This window comes from Diceros bicornis, chromosome 8 (genome assembly GCF_020826845.1).
Source record: "Diceros bicornis minor isolate mBicDic1 chromosome 8, mDicBic1.mat.cur, whole genome shotgun sequence".
Taxonomy (NCBI): domain Eukaryota; kingdom Metazoa; phylum Chordata; class Mammalia; order Perissodactyla; family Rhinocerotidae; genus Diceros; species Diceros bicornis.
Window position 1 is genome coordinate 85,489,307 of NC_080747.1, and position 18,300 is coordinate 85,507,606.

An 18,300-nucleotide genomic window follows, 5' to 3' on the forward strand; every position below is an offset into this window, starting at 1 on the left:
TAGAAAAAGGAATCCACACACAAAAGTTAAGATAAAATTTCAGGGGTTTTACAGACCGTGTGAAGCCATCCACAGATGCTTTATATATCTGTGGGGACCCCAGGGTTAGGAAAAGTTACTTTGAGAGATACTGGTGCTGGCTGCTCATGTCTAAAATGAAAGGGTGGAATAAATGATTGATGAGGTTCCTCCAGCCGGGAGTGAAGTGCAATAGAGCACAAAGTCAAGTAACAAGCCAACCAAGTGAGGGTGCTGGTACAGGGCACGGGGTGAGTGGGCAACAGAAAAGAGACAAAGACATCTTGCAGTTGTTAGAGCAAAGGAAGATTAAGACTAGAAACTGCAGAGGTCCCAGCACCTGCGATCCTTTAACAACTTAAATCCAGAAGGCGTGTGTATTTTCACAGCAAAATTCAGAGTCAACAAAGGAGAGAGGAGAACCACATACAGCCTGAGTACCCCACCGAGAAATACTAGCTAACCTCACGTGGAGTTATGACTGGAGCTACTAATTAAACATTTACTGAATGTGCAAAGTATTAAAAAAGGAGTTTATAATTTTGTTAATTAAATGATGCTTTATGTTTATGTATTATCTAAGTCACATGTGGATAACTTTACCGTAATGAAATGTACACACGGAAAGACTGGAAATTTCCTTCAATAACTTTATTCTTTACAAAACATAAATAAATAAAGCAATTCAGCTTCTCAAGTATTACCACATTCAGGAAGAAGGTATTGCTGTCACCATTCTAAATTACTGGAATGCATTAATTTCCTATTCCTTCGTCTTCTAACTCTAGTGGCAAAGTGAAAACTGAATTTAAATTAAGTTAGACTGTGACATCATTGCCAGGGACAGACAAACAAAGTAACAGATACAGTCGTTTCAAACAAGGGATGCCAGGCCCCAGGGAAGTGGCGGGAGAGGATTCTACTGAGTCTTGCACTCGGGCACAGCTCTTCCTGAGGGTGTGCGCCAGGGGCCCGGCTGAGGATCCACTCGCTCCGCTCCAGCAGCTTGTTCTTCTGAGGAAAAAAAAAAAACAACAAAAGTCATCTCCTAAAAAATACACAAAAACCAAAGACAACTGGAATTGGGAAGGATGTTAAGACAGTAGAGATGAGAAGAGTGAAAAATGGCAACGTGGTCATTAACTTCCTCAGGTTTAGTCATTAAAAAGGTGTATTTCACTTCACCAGAGTTAGAGAAATTTATTCCCCATTTTCTGATAAAATGAATTGTTAAAAAAACAATGTTGTGGGGCCAGCCCTGTGGCGTAGCGGTTAAGTGCGCATGCTCCACTGCTGGGGGCCTATGTTCGGATCCCAGGCACACACTGACGCACCGCTTGTCAGGCCATGCTGTGGCAGCGTCCCATATAAAGTGGAGGAAGATGGGCACGGATGTTAGCCCAGGGCCAGTCTTCCTCAGCAAAAAAAAAAGGAGGATTGGCATCTGATATTAGCTAAGGGCTAGTCTTCCTCACAAAAAAACCCCCCCAAAACAAAAAAGAGATGTTGTACATAAAACCAAGTAATAAAGTCTTATTTGGAATTCATCAACTTGAGATTCAAAGTGAATCAAACATGAATCAATTGAGTTTGATTTTCTTTTGCCCTATTTTTAGGGAAAAAAAGATGGTGTGCTAAACAAATAGTTTATGTTTTAGAGAATATTTAGTCATCTTTGGAAAACTTTCTTTGAGCCTTTAAAAAGCACTCCAGCTGCATCTATTTCTTTATAAACAATATTTATTTTTGAATTATTATATTCATAAAAGTAAATCTAGCATAACTGGTCTTGCCAAGTATCTTAAGTTACCTTTTGTAATTAAAATTAAAAACTGACATTAAAATTTTTTTAGACTGATATTTTAGGGACTACATCCTTGAATTCTGAATTGGTCAGTTTTTGATTTATATATTCCTCTACACTACTCTTTTATTTATTTCACTTAAAAACAGTACCAGAGAGATCCAAACATTGATAAAATGAATTAAGCATTTGTAATTGTGGTTGGATTAATTCATATCATGCATGTGCTTCTGGACTTTCAGGTAAAGTCAAAGGCGATTATAAAACCTTCTCAGTTTTACCAAACTCTTCTAAAATAGTGTGCATGTGTGTGCATGTGTGTGTGTGTGTACACACCAAAAGCTCCATGTAAGTGCTAGGTAATGGAAGTCCTTACATGTTTGTTAAACACTATTCAGTGGTGAATAGGTCACAAATTTTTCCAAATTGTTGTGTGCCTTCCCGTATCCCCAGGAGCATTCTCAGACTGCGACTTGTTCTAATCTCGACGTGCAGGGGATGAGAAGGGACTGATTCCTTCTTCGTCCCCAAGCAGAGCTCTCATGGAGAGCCACCTCTGCTCGGGCTCCAGATGACTGGGCAGCTGCCTCCTTAGTGTACAGGCTGGTTGCTTTGGACCCTCCGACTGCGTAATCGGGAATTTCTGACAGGCAGGTGTACTGACACAGAAGGCTCTGGCCGCGCACACCAGCACAGGATAGATGCCGTGTGGTGAGAGAGACCAAGAGAAACGCAGCATCACAGAGCTTCTCCTGCAACGCCCCCACCTCTGTGCACAGCGCGCCGTAGAGCTGGGGACCCCTGACAGCACCCTGCTCCATCGATCAGGCGCCCAGACTGCTGACTTGACTCCCAGTCTCCCCCATCTGTCCACTTCTCTCCGTCTCCACTGCGCCTGTCCCAGTCCACGCTCTGTCACTCTTGCTCAGACAACGGTCATCAACTCGTGCTCCTGTTATTTGTTGGTTACCTCACAGCTGAGGTGATGTTTCCACATTTATACTCCATTATGTTCCCCTGCTGTTCTTTACCATCTTTCAAAGGCTCCTCTAGCGTGCTTTCAGGATGAAGTGAAAATTTCTCTATACAACCTACAAAGTCCTGCACATCCGGCTCTTCTCTCTCTGGCTTCCCTGACTTCACCCACAGAAGCCTGTGGGCACTGTGCTCTGGCCACACGTGTTTCTTCCAACCCTTCCCCTGGTTATGATCCCTCCTACGCTGGGCCGACACTGTTCTATCTGCCTGAAAGGCCTTCCCCTCTCCTTTGTTAAGCTAACTCATATTAACCTCTTAGTCTGCTTCTTCAAGGAAGACTTCCTTATATTCCTAAAACAAAATCTATTCTAAGCCTCATAGCCTTTTGCACTCTAGAACTGTGCTTTTTTTGACTACTTGATCACTGTCTTTACCTACTAGACTGTGAGCTCTAGGAGGGCAGGGGCCATATCTGGTTTTGCTTTTCAAGGTAGCATCAGGGTCCAATATGCGACACGTAGTTGGAGACCAAAAAATTCTGTTGATTGAATTAATTAATAAGTAAATGATACAAGTCTATGATCTGGCTTGTGTAAAAGGAATATGATGCTATTGGAAATACTGGCCTGAATTGATAAGCAAGTCTTTTTCAGGTAAAAGTAGTTTTGTTTATAGGGTAGTGTCTTTATGTCCTTGAGAGAGCAACTTGTGTATCCAAGGGAAAAGCTGAGGGTTTAGCAGGCAGAATGAGATTTCACTTGGAGTAAAAGGGGATTCCACTTCAGGGCTGGGCTGTGGAGAAGCTTCTCACAGAGAGAGCAGACAAGGTCTGTGTGCTGTAGCTTCTCCACGACGTCTTCTCTTGTATACACCTGCCCTTTGGGGCCACATGTTACAGATTAGTTCCAACCGTTACCCCCGATCTCCAAGTAACCAGGATATTTACCCGCCTGAGCAAAGGCCTAAACTTGAGTTATCAAAATAGCAAACTGGATGAGGTGCTGGAAAAGACTGATCCGCTATCAGAAAACCAAGCTTTTGGTGATTCCTTTGGCACAGGATCTTGTAAATCCTGTTCCTTGCAATGAGAAGGTGTACGTTGTCTCTTCTTAGAAGCTGGTCCAGTCACCTTAGGAGACTTAGGAGAACTCGCACAAGTCGCTTCTTTGAGAGCCTCTCTTGTAAGGGTTCTCTCCTTCCATGTTTTGACCTCGCTGGAAAGATGATGGTTATTGCTTAAATGTGGGGAAAAAAGAAAAGAGACTGTGAGACTGCTCAATTCCAGAAATGTATTCATATTTACATAAAATTCTTTTCTTAATTGTGGTAAAATAAATGTAACACATAATTTACCATTTTATCATATTTACATTTTAATTTCAACCTAAGGCTTCCTGTTTGGATTATTGCCACAGCTCAGAAGATGAAATGAGGTCAATGCAAATTGCATAATTATAGTAAATCTCCGTGATCACGAAGTCTTGAAAAGTATGACATTAGGTTTCGAATGAGTCAGTGATGTCATCCAGAGTGGTGTATCTACTGATACTTTGTGGCAGTCATTTGATAAGTTAGTCTTCTGGATGGATGAATCTTTAATGTACCTTTGTTACTTTAAAAGAAGTATTACACTGTGCTCGTCTGGAGTACTTACAGCCTTGTTTCCTACAGGAATGCTGCCTGCATTTACCCAGCTCCTCCAGAGAATCCTGGGAGCAGTCCTGGCCCTGCTCCCCTTTGCTTGATCAGGCAGCCAAGCCTGTTCACACGACCTCATACTTATGTCTCAAATCCACCTCCTTATTTTTATCCCCATTGACGCCATTCCAGTCCATGCCAAAATTACCTTTTGCCTGGACTACGACAAACAGTCTCCTATTGGGTTCCCCTGTACTGCTCTAGCAGCCAGAGATGCTGTCTCAGCCCATCAGGCCCCAGCTTAAAATCCTCCAGTGGAGGTAACCCTCCCACTACGTCTAGGACACCACCCCAACTGCCTCAGGATGACCGACACTGTGTGCTCTGGACCAGCTGCCTCTGGCATCTCATCGTGCACTTACTCTTGCTCATTCTCTGTGCCCTGGTCACACTGGATGTCTTTCTGTTCCACCAGCTGGTTATCCTTGCTGACTCAAAGCCTGTGCACATGCTGTTCCCTCGGCCTGGAAGGCTTAGCCGTTTCTCCTTTCATCGAGCCTAACTTCTACTCATTTTTCAGATCCACTCTGATATATTTGTTTCTTGATCACCACCCCTCCCCCTACCTAGATAAGGCGTGATGCCTCTGTTACAGACTTTCATAATGTCCTATTTGTTTTTTTCTTGTTGTTGTTTAATAGCATTCATACAAAAAATTCATTATTTGTATAATTATTTGTTTAATGCCTAATTGTCTTCTATTACATCATTAGTAGAGATTAGCACAAGATTCTAATCTTTGGTAGAAGCCAAATAATTAAATTTTTTAGAACTATTTATAAAATAAAAGTAAATAGGCTACAACAGTGGACCTCAGGGATTCTCCTTTGAGTACAGCCTCATTGACTTCGGTAAATTTGTGGCATATTTAAGCTTTCCCTCAAAGATCTTCGTTTACTTTTTGGTTCTTGGCTTAGTTAAAAATAGGTCAGTTGATGGAGCCAGCCCCGGTGGCCTAGTGGTTAAGTTCAGCGCACTCCACTTTGGCAGCCCAGGTTCGGTTCCCGGGTGCAGACCTACATTGCTCTGTTAACAAGTATGCTGCGCTGTGCTGGCGGCCATCATACCAAAAATAGAGGAAGACTGGCATGCATGTTAGCTCAGACAGAATCTTCCTCAGGAAAAAAAAAATAGGTTGGGTTGCTACACAGTAGACCTCTGGAATGGTGCTACCATATTCTTAATCCTTTTTAAAAAGACATTACATGAGCTCTAAAAATTACTTTCCCCATGTGTGGAGGGTTGCCAAACGCAAAAAAATATATATGTACGTGTACGTATCATCCTCTCCCACATGTAACCGCCATAAGCATAATTTCTGTGTCAGGTAAGCAGATCTTACCTTAACAGTTCATTCCTTTGCTGTATTAGCTGTTCATTTTGCTGCTTTAACTTAGAAATTTCCTTTTCTAGCCATATATATTCACTTTTCAAAATAAGAGCCTTTGTGCTCTGTACAATGCCGCTGCCACCCCCACAGGTTAAGGGTTTCTTTGAAGGCTGAGAATCAACATGTTCTGATATCACTGTGGGAGGAAAATACACAGAGGGGTGGTAATCTTAATTCTCTCCAAAGTTCAAAATGAAGGAAACATTACTAAGTTCAATAAGTCACTATAAAAACCAAAACATATCAAGCAGCAGCTCCCTGGATGTCATCCTTGACTTCCTCCTCATCCCTTACCTCCTATGCCTATTCGAGCATCGATTATAAATATCTCCAGAATCCCCCTGCTTCTCTCCACTCACCAACTCTACCACTGTAATCTGCTAGGATCTTTCCCCGTGATGGCAGTGTGAGAGCTGTCCCTCACTGTCGCCTTCTACAGCAGTGAGGTGTCTCCTGTGATGGCAGCAGGGAGAGCTGTCTCTCACTGTCACCCTCCACAGCAGTGAGGTGTCTCCTGTGATGGCAGCAGGGAGAGCTGTCTCTCATTGTCACCTTCCACAGCAGTGGGGTCTCTCCCGTGATGGCAGCAGGGAGAGCTGTCCCTCACTGTCGCCTTCCACAGCAGTGAGGTGTCTCCGGTGATGGCAGCAGGGAGAGCTGTCTCTCACTGTCACCTTCCACAGCAGTGAGGTGTCTCCTGTGATGGCAGCAGGGAGAGCTGTCCCTCACTGTCACCCTCCACAGCAGTGAGGTGTCTCCTGTGATGGCAGCAGGGACAGCTGTCTCTCACTGTCACCTTCCACAGCAGTGAGGTGTCTCCTGTGATGGCAGCAGGGAGAGCTGTCTCTCACTGTCACCTTCCACAGCAGTGAGGTGTCTCCTGTGATGGCAGCAGGGAGAGCTGTCTCTCATTGTCACCTTCCACAGCAGTGGGGTCTCTCCCGTGATGGCAGCAGGGAGAGCTGTCCCTCACTGTCGCCCTCCACAGGAGTAGGGTCTCTCCCCGTGATGGCAGCAGGGAGAGCTGTCCCTCACTGTCACCCTCCCCGGCAGTGGGGCCACCTGGAGGGCTTCTTCCACACACATTGTGTGTGGGGTCCACCTCCAGGCATTCAGTGTGCTCTCACTACTCAACACATACTTGTTAACTAAATAAACCGTAGAACAATATTAAAGCGTATATTATTAAGTATTTTACACTGTGTGTGTAATAGTAATGTAAAGAACTGTTTTGTAAATTTTAGGTAAAATTGCATAAAAATGTGAGGTGCTTATAAAGTGGGATAATCCACTGGGTCACTGACTATTTACAAAGGAGGGGTAAAATGTGTGTGGCGAAGAGAGTCAATGTCCATTTTCTTTTGAACTACTTTGAATTCAGGTACAATATGTTCCTGAAAGTCACTTACAAATCAAGAGTAATGATCCTGACCCTCCTGTAACAACAAAAGTTCTATTTTTATCCCTTGAAGTGTTCCAGGTAGGAGCTGCGATTGAGTTGCAATAACACTAGGGCCGTTCACACTAAATATGTGCTAGACAACATCTTTAACATGATCTCTATTTTTTTTACATGAGTGGACAATAACACACACAAATATCATCTTATGTTTGATGGCAGTTAGGATGTTCAGTGTTCTTTCACACAACTCCGAGTCTGACTCTGACAAGTCTACACAGAATCCAGACAGTCAGGGGCTGTCCTCACAAGTGCACATGCCGTCACGTGAAGGCCATCAGCCTGGAGACCTCTGACCCTCACAAGTCTACACAGAATCCAGACGGTCAGGGGCTGTCCTCACAAGTGCACATGCCATCATGTGAAGCCCATCAGCCTGGAGACCTCTGACCCTCACAAGTCTACACAGAATCCAGACAGTCAGGGGCTGTCCTCACAAGTGCACATGCCGTCACGTGAGGGCCATCAGCCTAGAGACCTTTGACCCTCACAAGTCTACACAGAATCCAGAAGGTCAGGGGCTGTCCTCACGAGTGCACATGCTGTCACATGAGGGCCATCAGCCTGGAGACCTGTACCTGACTTTAGTTCAATGCTGGTCCTACTACACAAAGCTGCCCCAAGTACTGTTCAGCATTTTCTCTTTTCAAATGAAACACAAGAGATAGAAATATGGGAAAAGGTATAGTGTGAGGAATGTATATGCCGAAATTTGATCGTTAGATTTGAAAACTGGGTACCTAAGATAACTTTCAAAGAGTTTGCCAGTAAGCATCAACTCTGTATTTTCAGTACTAAGAACAAGATAATATTGACTTATTTTTACTGTGTACTGATTATATTTTTACAGTGCACATGGTTAAAATCTATTAAGACATGCTTGTATTTTTATTAGGAAGGGTGCTTCTACCCTGATAGTTAAGTCATACTTTTATAGTACTGAAGGTATGTATCTTCGCTAATATTTAAAGGTGTGATAGTGCAAAGGTAAAATTCATATTTTTCCACAATCTATAATGGATAAACAGTTGAGATTACAGGAAACTAAGGAGATGTCAGAGGACAAATATGATTCCAATGTGTTCATTTTAAAAAGAGTTCTTTCTAAACTAGCGATTAATTAGGTTTATTCTTGACTGTCACATATATAAGAGTAGTCTTCAAAATGTGTAAGTATATTGAGAAGTAAGATGGAAAGGATCTGGAAATATCAGGATTTTCTACTTACTTGAAGTATCTTGGGCCTGTTGATTTCTTCTAAGATTTTCTCTCAATACCCTTATAACTTCTTTTTGATGTTCTACGGCGGCTTTTGTAGAAGTAATTCTATTAAGAACAACAACAGGAATATGTAAAATGCCTGCAACTAACTTTTAATGAAGAATAAACAGAACTGCTGTCCCGAATTCCCTGATAAGATACATCACATTGACATAATATGCATAAGCAGCAGCAGATCAGCTCCCAGGATACGGCCCTGGTATCATGCACTTTAAAGCTATAAGTAACACCACCACATTGTGAGTGTTCTGTTTGGTTGCAGGGGCAATTTTTTTTAACATTGAGAAACCAATTCTTTTTAAATTTCTGAAAGCCCAATAGCTATTAATTGGATATTGAGCAAAATTACATTCAGGGGCACCATAAAACAAATAACTGGGTTGTTACCATGAGGTCCTAGAAACATCTTGAAGCTACAGCAATTACCAGAGCGTAAAAGCGAAAAGCAGCTTCCTGTCTACACTGTCAGGCAAGCAACCCCCGGCTGCAGCTCTGATCTGAGGTGACACAGTCAGAGGTCAAATTCTGCTCCTTGTGCCCAGTAGAGAAAGACATTTTGTGAATTGTTTGCTTCAGCGTTAATCAGTAATGCTAAATTATGAGACCTTCTGCCTTTCTTAGAGACTGAAAGAATCTGCTGATTCTACCCTATAAGTAAAACTGCTTTTTACAATGATGAATTTAATAAGTATAAGCTCCACTAAAACCAACAGTCCTATCGACAGAAGGCTGGTGAGAATGCATGAAGATTCAGAGTGCTATGTTTTGGGCAAAATTAGATATCATCATTAAATATTCATTAAACACTTACAGGAAGAATAAAAAGTGTTAGAAGTCAGAGGGGATCTTAACAAATCCTCTAATACAAACCTATCCTTTTATTGATTATGAATGTGAGGACCAGAGAGATTAAACAGCTTGCAAAAGGTGACATAGTAATAAGTGGCAACATTATATTTCTAATTCAGTTTCCCTGATGCTCTGTTTAATGTCCTTTTTTTTTTTTGGTGAGGAACATCAGCCCTGAGCTGACATCTGTTGCCCTGAGTTGACATCTTTTTGCTTGAGGAAAAAGATCGGGCCTGAGCTAACATCCGTGCCCATCTTCCTCTATTTTGTATGTGGGACGCCGCCACAGCGTGGCTTGATGAGCAGTGTGTAGGTCCATGCCCGAGATCGGAACCAGTGAAGTCCGGACCACTGAAGCAGAGTGCGCGAACTTAACCACTACGCCACCGGGCCAGCCCCTAATGTTCTTTTCATTATGCTGTACCACAAAGAACTTCAGGCAGGCTACTATATACAGTACTGTATGTAACAAATCAATAAAAAGAGGATATGCTCCCAGGCACTAAGTACTACAATTTAAAAGGAAACACGATGTTTATACAAAAACAAAACAGGAAGAACAAATGAAATTAAGAGAACCAACAGAAACCTTAGTCAAACTGCTAAAAACACATACACATTCTTAATATTCACTTTCAAACATAAAAAGGCCATTTTTAAGCTGTTTATATATGATTGAGCAAGAAGCACGCAAAGACATCGTATGTTAGTAATTGATCAGAATTGTGCTTGTTTTTAAAACCTTTGCATACGTAATGAGAATTTAATAAATTTAAAATCTGCAGATGTTTGTATTTATTTTACAAAAAGCAATAACAATATCTTAACATATTTTAAAAAGTTAACTAATACAAAGAAATTTAGACAGTTTAGAAGGGAAATTTAAGCTATTAAAGACATATTCAGTTGAGACAAAGACATACTCTTTCTCCAACTCCTTGGCATTTCTCATCTTCTCTAGGTCTATTTTCACCAGTTTTGTTTTGAGATCTTCAATTTCTTCTTTATAGGGCTTAGCTCCTAAAGCAACTTTCTCCTAAATTTTTTAGAGAAAAGAAAAATAAAGTAATTTTAGAGCAGTTTCAAAGACTTGTTAACTGCCTTGATCTGGTAGGAACATTTTAAAGCAGCAAACTCCAAATATATGAAAAGCAGGAAAGGCACAAATTTTAAACCTAAAATGAATAACAAATAGATATTTGATGTGAAGTATATTTAAGCTATTGGAAGCTAATGTGAATTAGAAAACCTATGACTTTTATTTCTTAAAACAATTTTTTCCCAATTAAAAAAAACAATATACCTAAGCAAAATGAAACAGAAACGTCGAAAATAATGAAATGGGTAGACAAAGGTAAATCAGGAAAATGAGATGAGAGATGAACAGCAATATAAATATCAAAGAAGAACTGAACTCAACGCACAAAATCTCATATAACATTCGTGGGGATATTCTGTGCTCAAGGACAGTTCAATCTAGTGATAGAGATGCACCTACTTTCCACTCAGAGAAAACTATTATTCATATATAATACAAACATATATATACATCTTTTTTGTGTGTGTGAGGAAGATCAGCCCTGAGCTAACATCCGTGCTAATCCTCCTCTTTTTGCTGAGGAAGACTGGCTCTGAGCTAACATTTATTGCCAATCCTCCTCCTTTTTTTCCCCCAAAGCCCCAGTAGATAGTTGTAGGTCATAGCTGCATGTCCTTCTAGGTGCTGTATGTGGGACGCGGCCTCAGCATGGCCGGAGAAGCGGTGTGTCGGTGCGCGCCGGGGATCCGAACCCGGGCTGCCAGTAGCGGAGCGCCCCACTTAACCGCTAAGCCCCGGGGCCGGCCCCATCTTTTTTAATAAATAGGTTTAAATTTTTACAGCAATTTTAGGTTTATAGAAAAATTGAGCAGAGACCCTGTATACCCTTGTTCTCCCACTAGTTTCTCCTATTATTAACATCTTGAATTAGTGTGGTATATTTGTTACAAATGATGAGCCAATATCAATACATTATTGTTAACTAAACTTCACAGTTTAGAGTTTACTCTTTGTATTGTACACTCTTTGGGTTTTGACAAATGTGTAATGACATGTGTTCATCATCACTGCATCATATAAATTAGTTTCACTGCCCTAAAAATCTCCTGTGCTCCACCTACCTATCCCTCCCCCTGAACCCTTGGCAATCACTGATTTTTTTACTGTTTGCCTAGTTTTGCCTTTTCCAGGATGTCATATAGTATGTAGCCTTTTCAGATGGGCTTTTTAGAATTAGCAATATGCGTTTAAGATTCCTCCATGTCTTTTTGTGGCTTGATAGCTCATTTCTTATTATTGCTGAATAAATCATCATTTCTTTTATCACTGTTAGACATACAATGGATTACTATTAGATATTGAATAATAAACCCATCATTTTTTAAATAGGGACCCAGAGAGCTCTTTATTCCTCTAGGCTTTCCCCCCAGTCCCCATAAAAACATGTGCACACACACAATGGCTAGCAAAGACTAAAAAGGTGCAAGCTTCCAAAAGTGAGAAGCTCAGCCTAAGGAGGTCGATGAGTGGGTCAGATGAACCCATTCGCGGAGGAGCCTGCCGTTTGCTCAGTCACAGCATCAGTAAAAGACCCCGGCTTTCTGGACCAGATGCTGATATCAGGGACTCCCTGAGCATGTGACTGGCTGGAGTGGTGTGTTTTCTAAGAAACTGCCATACTGTCTTCCAAAGTGCCTGTACCATTTGCGTTCCCACCAGCAATGAACGAGAGTTCCTGGCTCCACTCCTTGCTGGCATTGTGTTGTCAGTGTTTTGGATTTTGGCCATTATGATATTTTCAGATACTGTGAATGTGTAGTGGTATCTCATTGTTTTTAATGTGCACTTTTCTAATGACATGATATTGAGCATCTTTCCATATGCTTATTTACCATCTGTATATCTTCTTTGGTGAGGTGTCTGTTCAGATCTGTTGCCTACTTTTTAATCAGGTTGTTTGCTTTCTTATTACTGAGTTTTAAGAGTTTTTTGTATATTTTGGATAACAGTCCTTTATTAGATATGTGTTTTGCAAAGATTTTTCTTCCAGTCTGTGGCTTGTCTTTCACAAAGCAAATGTTTTTAATTTAAATGAAGTCCAATTTATCAATTTTTTTTCTTTCATAGATTGTGCTTTTGCTATTGTATCTAAAAAGTCAACGCCAAACCCAAGGTCACCTAGATTTTCTCCTATGTTATCTTCTAGGAGTTTTCTAGTTTTGTGTTTTACATTTAGGTTTATGATCAATTGAGTTAATTTTTGTGAAAGGTGTCCAGTTGTTCAGCACCATTAGTTGATAAGACTATCCTTTTCCATTGAATTGCCTTTGCTCTTCTGTCAAAGATCAATTGACCATATTTGTGTGTATTTATTTCTGGGATCTCTATTCTGTTCCATTGATCTATTTGTATACATTTTGTTTTAAAAGTTCAAAGAACTCTAAAAACATTTATTCACTTATGACACACAAAATAAAATTTCAATATATTCTAAAAATGCAGAAATTACAGTATTTTTTTGCCACAATATAGTGAAATAAATTAGTCATATGTAACAGTTTTAAAATAATTCTTGGGTAAAAGAAATCAAAATTAGAAATGCTGACTTAGAAACAAAAGACAATGAGAATTCCATATTTCAAACCTATGGCATGTGACCAAAGCTGCACTCAGGAAATCCTGACAGCCTGAAACAGTTTACTAATAACTGAAAAGTCTGAAAACATATGTTCTTGGCTAACATCATCTATTTATCATATTTTTGATGGATTCTGTTGAGAAACTTTCCTTGCTCTACCAGAAAAAGAATTCCTTTGAGATTCTGATTTGAATTACATTAACTTTAGAAATTAATTTGGGAAAAACTGATGGTTGTACAGTATTTAGGTTACCACCTAGGAAATGGCATGTTTCTTATTTTAAACACAGGCTCTCCTATATTTCCTTTTAGAGTTTTGATGTTCTTTTCATATATGTTGCCTCATTTTTTGTTAAGGTTAGTCACTTGAGAATTTTTATTTTAGATTTTGTGCCCATTATAAATAAGGTCTTTTTTTCCTATTGTGCAGGATGTCCCTAAAGTTCTAGCGTGGTTTAAATTGTCAACAAATTCACTGTTACTTGATATAAATAATTTGTAAAGATACAACAGAGGAAATGTATTAAGCTTTAAACAAAATTGTTAATGATTCATTTGTTCAAATTACTTTCTTCTATATTCATTTAATAAACCCTACATTATATTGGGCAACTAGATCCAGGCGAATTAAAATAGTGGTGAATAGGTTAAAAGTTAATATCTTTGCATTTTATTCTGCCAAGTCTTGAGTTAAATACACTCTGTTGCATTTTATAGAATATTTATATAACATACAGAAACAAATTCTTAAAAATTCAAACTGTATAAAGATTTTATGGATACCGTGTATTTTGCTTTCTTTTCCCATGGGTGCTGTACAATGGCATGCCCTATTATATTATCTAAATGGCTACTTATAGTACGCAGGAAAGATATTTATCTCTCTGTAGATACCTGTCTCAATCTATACTGAGTGTGGAGAAATTTGTTGCTCACTTCCTCTTTCTTGAAACACTGCCTTCACTTGTATGAAGAAACTGGAACCATTCTCTCTTGCCCGCCACCTCTCCTTTCTCTTTCACTCACTGGCTGCTCCATCTCAGTATCTTTTGGTTACTCCACATCTCTTCTCCATGATGCTTATGCCCTCATCCAGTCTCATGATTTTTGTATGCTGATGATTCCCCAAAGTTATGCCTCAAGTCTAGACCTCGCTCAGACTCATATATCCAATGGCCTACTGGGTGTCCTCAGTAGGCATTTCAAATTCAACATGTCCAAAACTGAACCCTCATTCTGCTTTCCCGGTTCAAACTTGCTCTTCTGGCAGTCTTTCTCATTTCCATAAACGGCAAGTCTATCCTTTCGGCTGCTCAGGCCAAAAACTTTGCAATCATCTCTGACTCTAAGAAATATGAGAGGTACGTGTTTGGCTTTCTCTTTGATTAATGAAATCTAAATATTTTGCAAAAAAAAGAAATATGAGAGGAAGAGACATGTGCCACTTCTGGGCCAGAGCCTTTAAGAGCAGAGATTTTAAGACCATTTTCAGCCTCCTCACCTCGTCCCTTTTCTGTGGCCCGCGCACGGAGAGCTTACAACTGGGCTTTAACCAGGCAGATGAAGCAGCGCCCAGGGAGTGGTGGAGAAACAAGACGGCAGAAACGTGGGCCTCTGAGTGATCATGCGGAATGCAGCCATTGCATTTTTGGTTGCCTTGGTTGTAGCAGCTGGCACATCACTAACAAACACACCCTCCTGGATTCGATTTTCAAAGGGCAGCCTTTAAAAAATTAATTCAGACCATATCCTTTTGCCAAAATCGTCTGATGACTTCTCATCTCACCCAGAATAAAACCCAAAGTACTTACAACAGCTTACAAGACACTTTATGATTTGGCTATCTGCTACTTCTCAGCTATTTTTCCCTCTATCCCTTGCCCACGCTGCTCAGGCGATGCTGGCTTTCTTGCTGTCTCTTTGAACATGTCTCAGCTACTTGTGTGTCGGGGCCTTTGCACTTGCTACTTTCTTTGCCTAGGAGGCCCTTCCCTCCCAGACAGCTCACCGCATCACTTCATCATCCTAACAGTGCGGCTCTCCTCAACTCCCCTTGCAAAATCACATTCCTACTCTCACACCCCCACTCTCACCCAGCACCTATATACCCCTGTCTAGCTTAATTTTTTTCCATTGAACTTTTCACCATTTGACACACATATATACTTGTTTATTTTCTGACTTCCTGAACCAGAATGTAAGCCTCTTGAAGGAGGCTTTTTTTTCCCCACTGCAGTACACATGGCATCTAGAGCAATGATCAACACATAGCAGGTACTCAACAAATATTTGTTGAAAGAATAAAAATGTGATTTAATTATTTGAAATATTAAAAAATTACTTTATTCTCAAAGATGCTAAAGCTTTACAGTTGATTTTCTTGGTTTTTAGCTTTACCAACAATTTTTAATTGTCAATTAAGATTATTTCCTCTTGCCTCTCTGTTTCATGCCTCCTTGAATGAACTAGAATTTTTAGAACAATGTTAAATAATGAAAAGAACAGACATTCTTGACTTGTTCCTAATTTTGGAATGAAGAGACACTGGAGCAGGAACAGTGAACTGAAAGGCCTATTAGGGTCTGACCCAAGTAGCAGAAGAGTGAGAAGTGGCTGGGGCTAAAACCAGAGGGAGGAAGGATGTGATGAAGGAGGGCAAGACTTGTGTAATGGCACTCAAGCTACAAACATTTAAACTACGTTCTTCCTAGAGAGAACAGGTCAGATTCAGCCCACAGGCTATAGGTAGGACTCAATAACAGGGGATTAAGTAGCAAAAAAAAAAAAGAATTTTAAAATGTACTTATCTAACAGAGTGTTAAATATTTAGATAAGAAGCATTTTTTTGAAAAATAAAAAGAAATATATTTTAAACTGTAAAGAATATTTGTTTTTTAAAAATAATTTTCTAGGAAAATAAAAATAATCATTATTTTGCATGAAAAGATACTCCTGCGTTTCATTTTCAAGTTACCACTTGCTTTTTTTTTTTTTTTTTTATTGATGTTTTAATGGTTTCTAACATTGTGAAATTTTGGGTTGTACATTTTTGTTTGTCCATCACCATATATATGACTCCCTTCACCCCTTGTGCCCACCCCCCACCCCCACTGCCCCTGGTAACCACAGTCCAGTTTTCTCTGTCCATGTGTTGGTTTATATTCCACATATGAGTGAGATCATACAGTGTTTGTCTTTCTCTTTCTGGCTTATTTCACTTAACATAATACGCTCCAGGCCCATCCATGTTGTTGCAAATGGGACGATTTTGTCTTTTTTTTATGGCTGAGTAGTATTCCATTGTATATATATACCACATTTTCCTAATCCAATTGTCAGTCGAGGGACACTTAGGTTGCTTCCACTTCTTGGCTATGGTGAATAATGTGCAATGAACATAGGGGTGCATAAGCCCCTTTGGATTGTTGATTTCAGGTGCATTGGATAGATTCCCAGTAGTGGGATGGCTGGATCATAGGGCATCTCTATTTTTAATTCTTTGAGGAATCTCCATACCGTTTTCCATAGAGGCTGCACCAATTTGCATTCCCACCAGCTGTGTATGAGGGTTCCTGTTTCTCCACATCCTCTCCAACATTTGTTGTTTTTTGTCTTGGTGATTACAGCCATTCTAACAGGCATGAGTTCAGTGGTAGAATTCTCGCCTCCCACTTGCTTTTTTAAAGCCTGAGTATTGAACTTCAGACATGAAAGTAAAAGATTAGAGTCCCAAATTATCTGTCAAGTTCAACAGTAAAAGAAAAAACCCTTTTCTTTATGAACTGAATTTGTTGTTACCTGAAGCACTTGGATCATTTCTTTTGTTTTTTCCAGGCATTTATTTGATTCATTAACTTGTGACTAAAGTTTTGCTATGACGTCATTAGACATCTCTAGTTCTCTCTGCATCTCTATAATCTTGTCTTCCTTGTGCATGGCACTTTCTCTAGCTTCATGGAGTGCAGTTTCCAGCTCTTGAATTGTCTATTAAAAACACACACATATATAAGGTCTGCTGTGAAGACAGAATCACAGTATACAAGTTTAAGACAAAGATGGTCATATATGGGTATTAACTTTTCAGATTGCATTAACAAAGGACAGAAAAGAAGAGAAGCCAAATGGCACTCGATTTACACAGGTATTATTTTTTTCACTTAGAAGCAAGCTGATGATTTTTGGACAAAAAAATGCCCAAATTTTACATAAGGTTTAGTGCTTATTTTATTTACTAGTTAGCATAGTGCTAAGCATATTAAACAGGCACTGACATTTTAAATTAACACTACTTACAGAAAGTACATTTGTTAATTGACTCTTTAGAGTAATACATGTAACATATCTTTCGCTTTATTTTTATTACCTAGTTTTTACCTTGAAAAATACAAGTATGTGGAAAAATTCAAAGGCATATAATGAAGAGTAAGTTCTCCCACCTCAGAACCCCCAACAACTCTGAAGCAATGACTACTAAACTCTTTCAAGTGTATCCTTGTGGAAATTTTCTATATGTATCTAAGCATATGTGAATATATAGTTTATAAAAACAGTAAGTCATACACACAATACGCGTAAGAAGAAAGTACACACACAATAGTGCATAAGTAGAAAGAAGAAAGTGCCAAAGCAGGACTGCATTTGAACATCAAGAAGACAGAAATCATGACTACAGAAGCACTACACAATTTTAATGTAGACAAGACATTGAAATTGTTAAAGATTTTGTTTACTTTCGTTCAGTCATCAATTTAAATGGAGGCTGTAGTCAAGAACCCAAGAGAAGACTGAGACTCAGAAGGGCAGCAATGAAAGAATTAGGAGAGATTGAGTGTAAGGAAGGGTCATTAGAGACCAAGGCCAGGATTATCCACACCCTTGTACTCCCAATTATTATGTACAAGTGTGAAAGCTGGAGAGTGAAGAGGGCTGATGGGAAAAAAAATGGATTCATTTGAAATCTGGTGTTGGAGCAGAGCTCTATGCATGCCCTGGGCTGCCAGAAAGATGAACAAGTGGGTCCTAGAGCAAATTAAGTCTGAACTCTTGCTAGAGCCAAAAATGATAAAACTGAGGCTGCCCTACTTTGGGCACATCATGAAAAGGCAGGATTCTTTGGAAAAGGCAATAATACTGGGGAAAGTAGAAG

General features: G+C 39.8%; 1 protein-coding gene across 1 annotated transcript in view; it reads right to left on the reverse strand.

Annotated features, from left to right (window-relative positions):
• Positions 1 to 3,550: 3,550 nt before the first annotated feature.
• The window catches only part of CENPE (centromere protein E), a 77,442-nt gene continuing 62,692 nt past the window's right edge, over positions 3,551 to 18,300 (reverse strand). The window contains 5 exon segments of the mRNA XM_058546355.1: positions 3,551 to 4,035; positions 5,841 to 6,024; positions 8,576 to 8,673; positions 10,401 to 10,513; positions 16,953 to 17,138. Coding sequence (XP_058402338.1) covers positions 3,777 to 4,035; positions 5,841 to 6,024; positions 8,576 to 8,673; positions 10,401 to 10,513; positions 16,953 to 17,138 — 840 coding nt within the window. The 3' untranslated portion in view covers positions 3,551 to 3,776.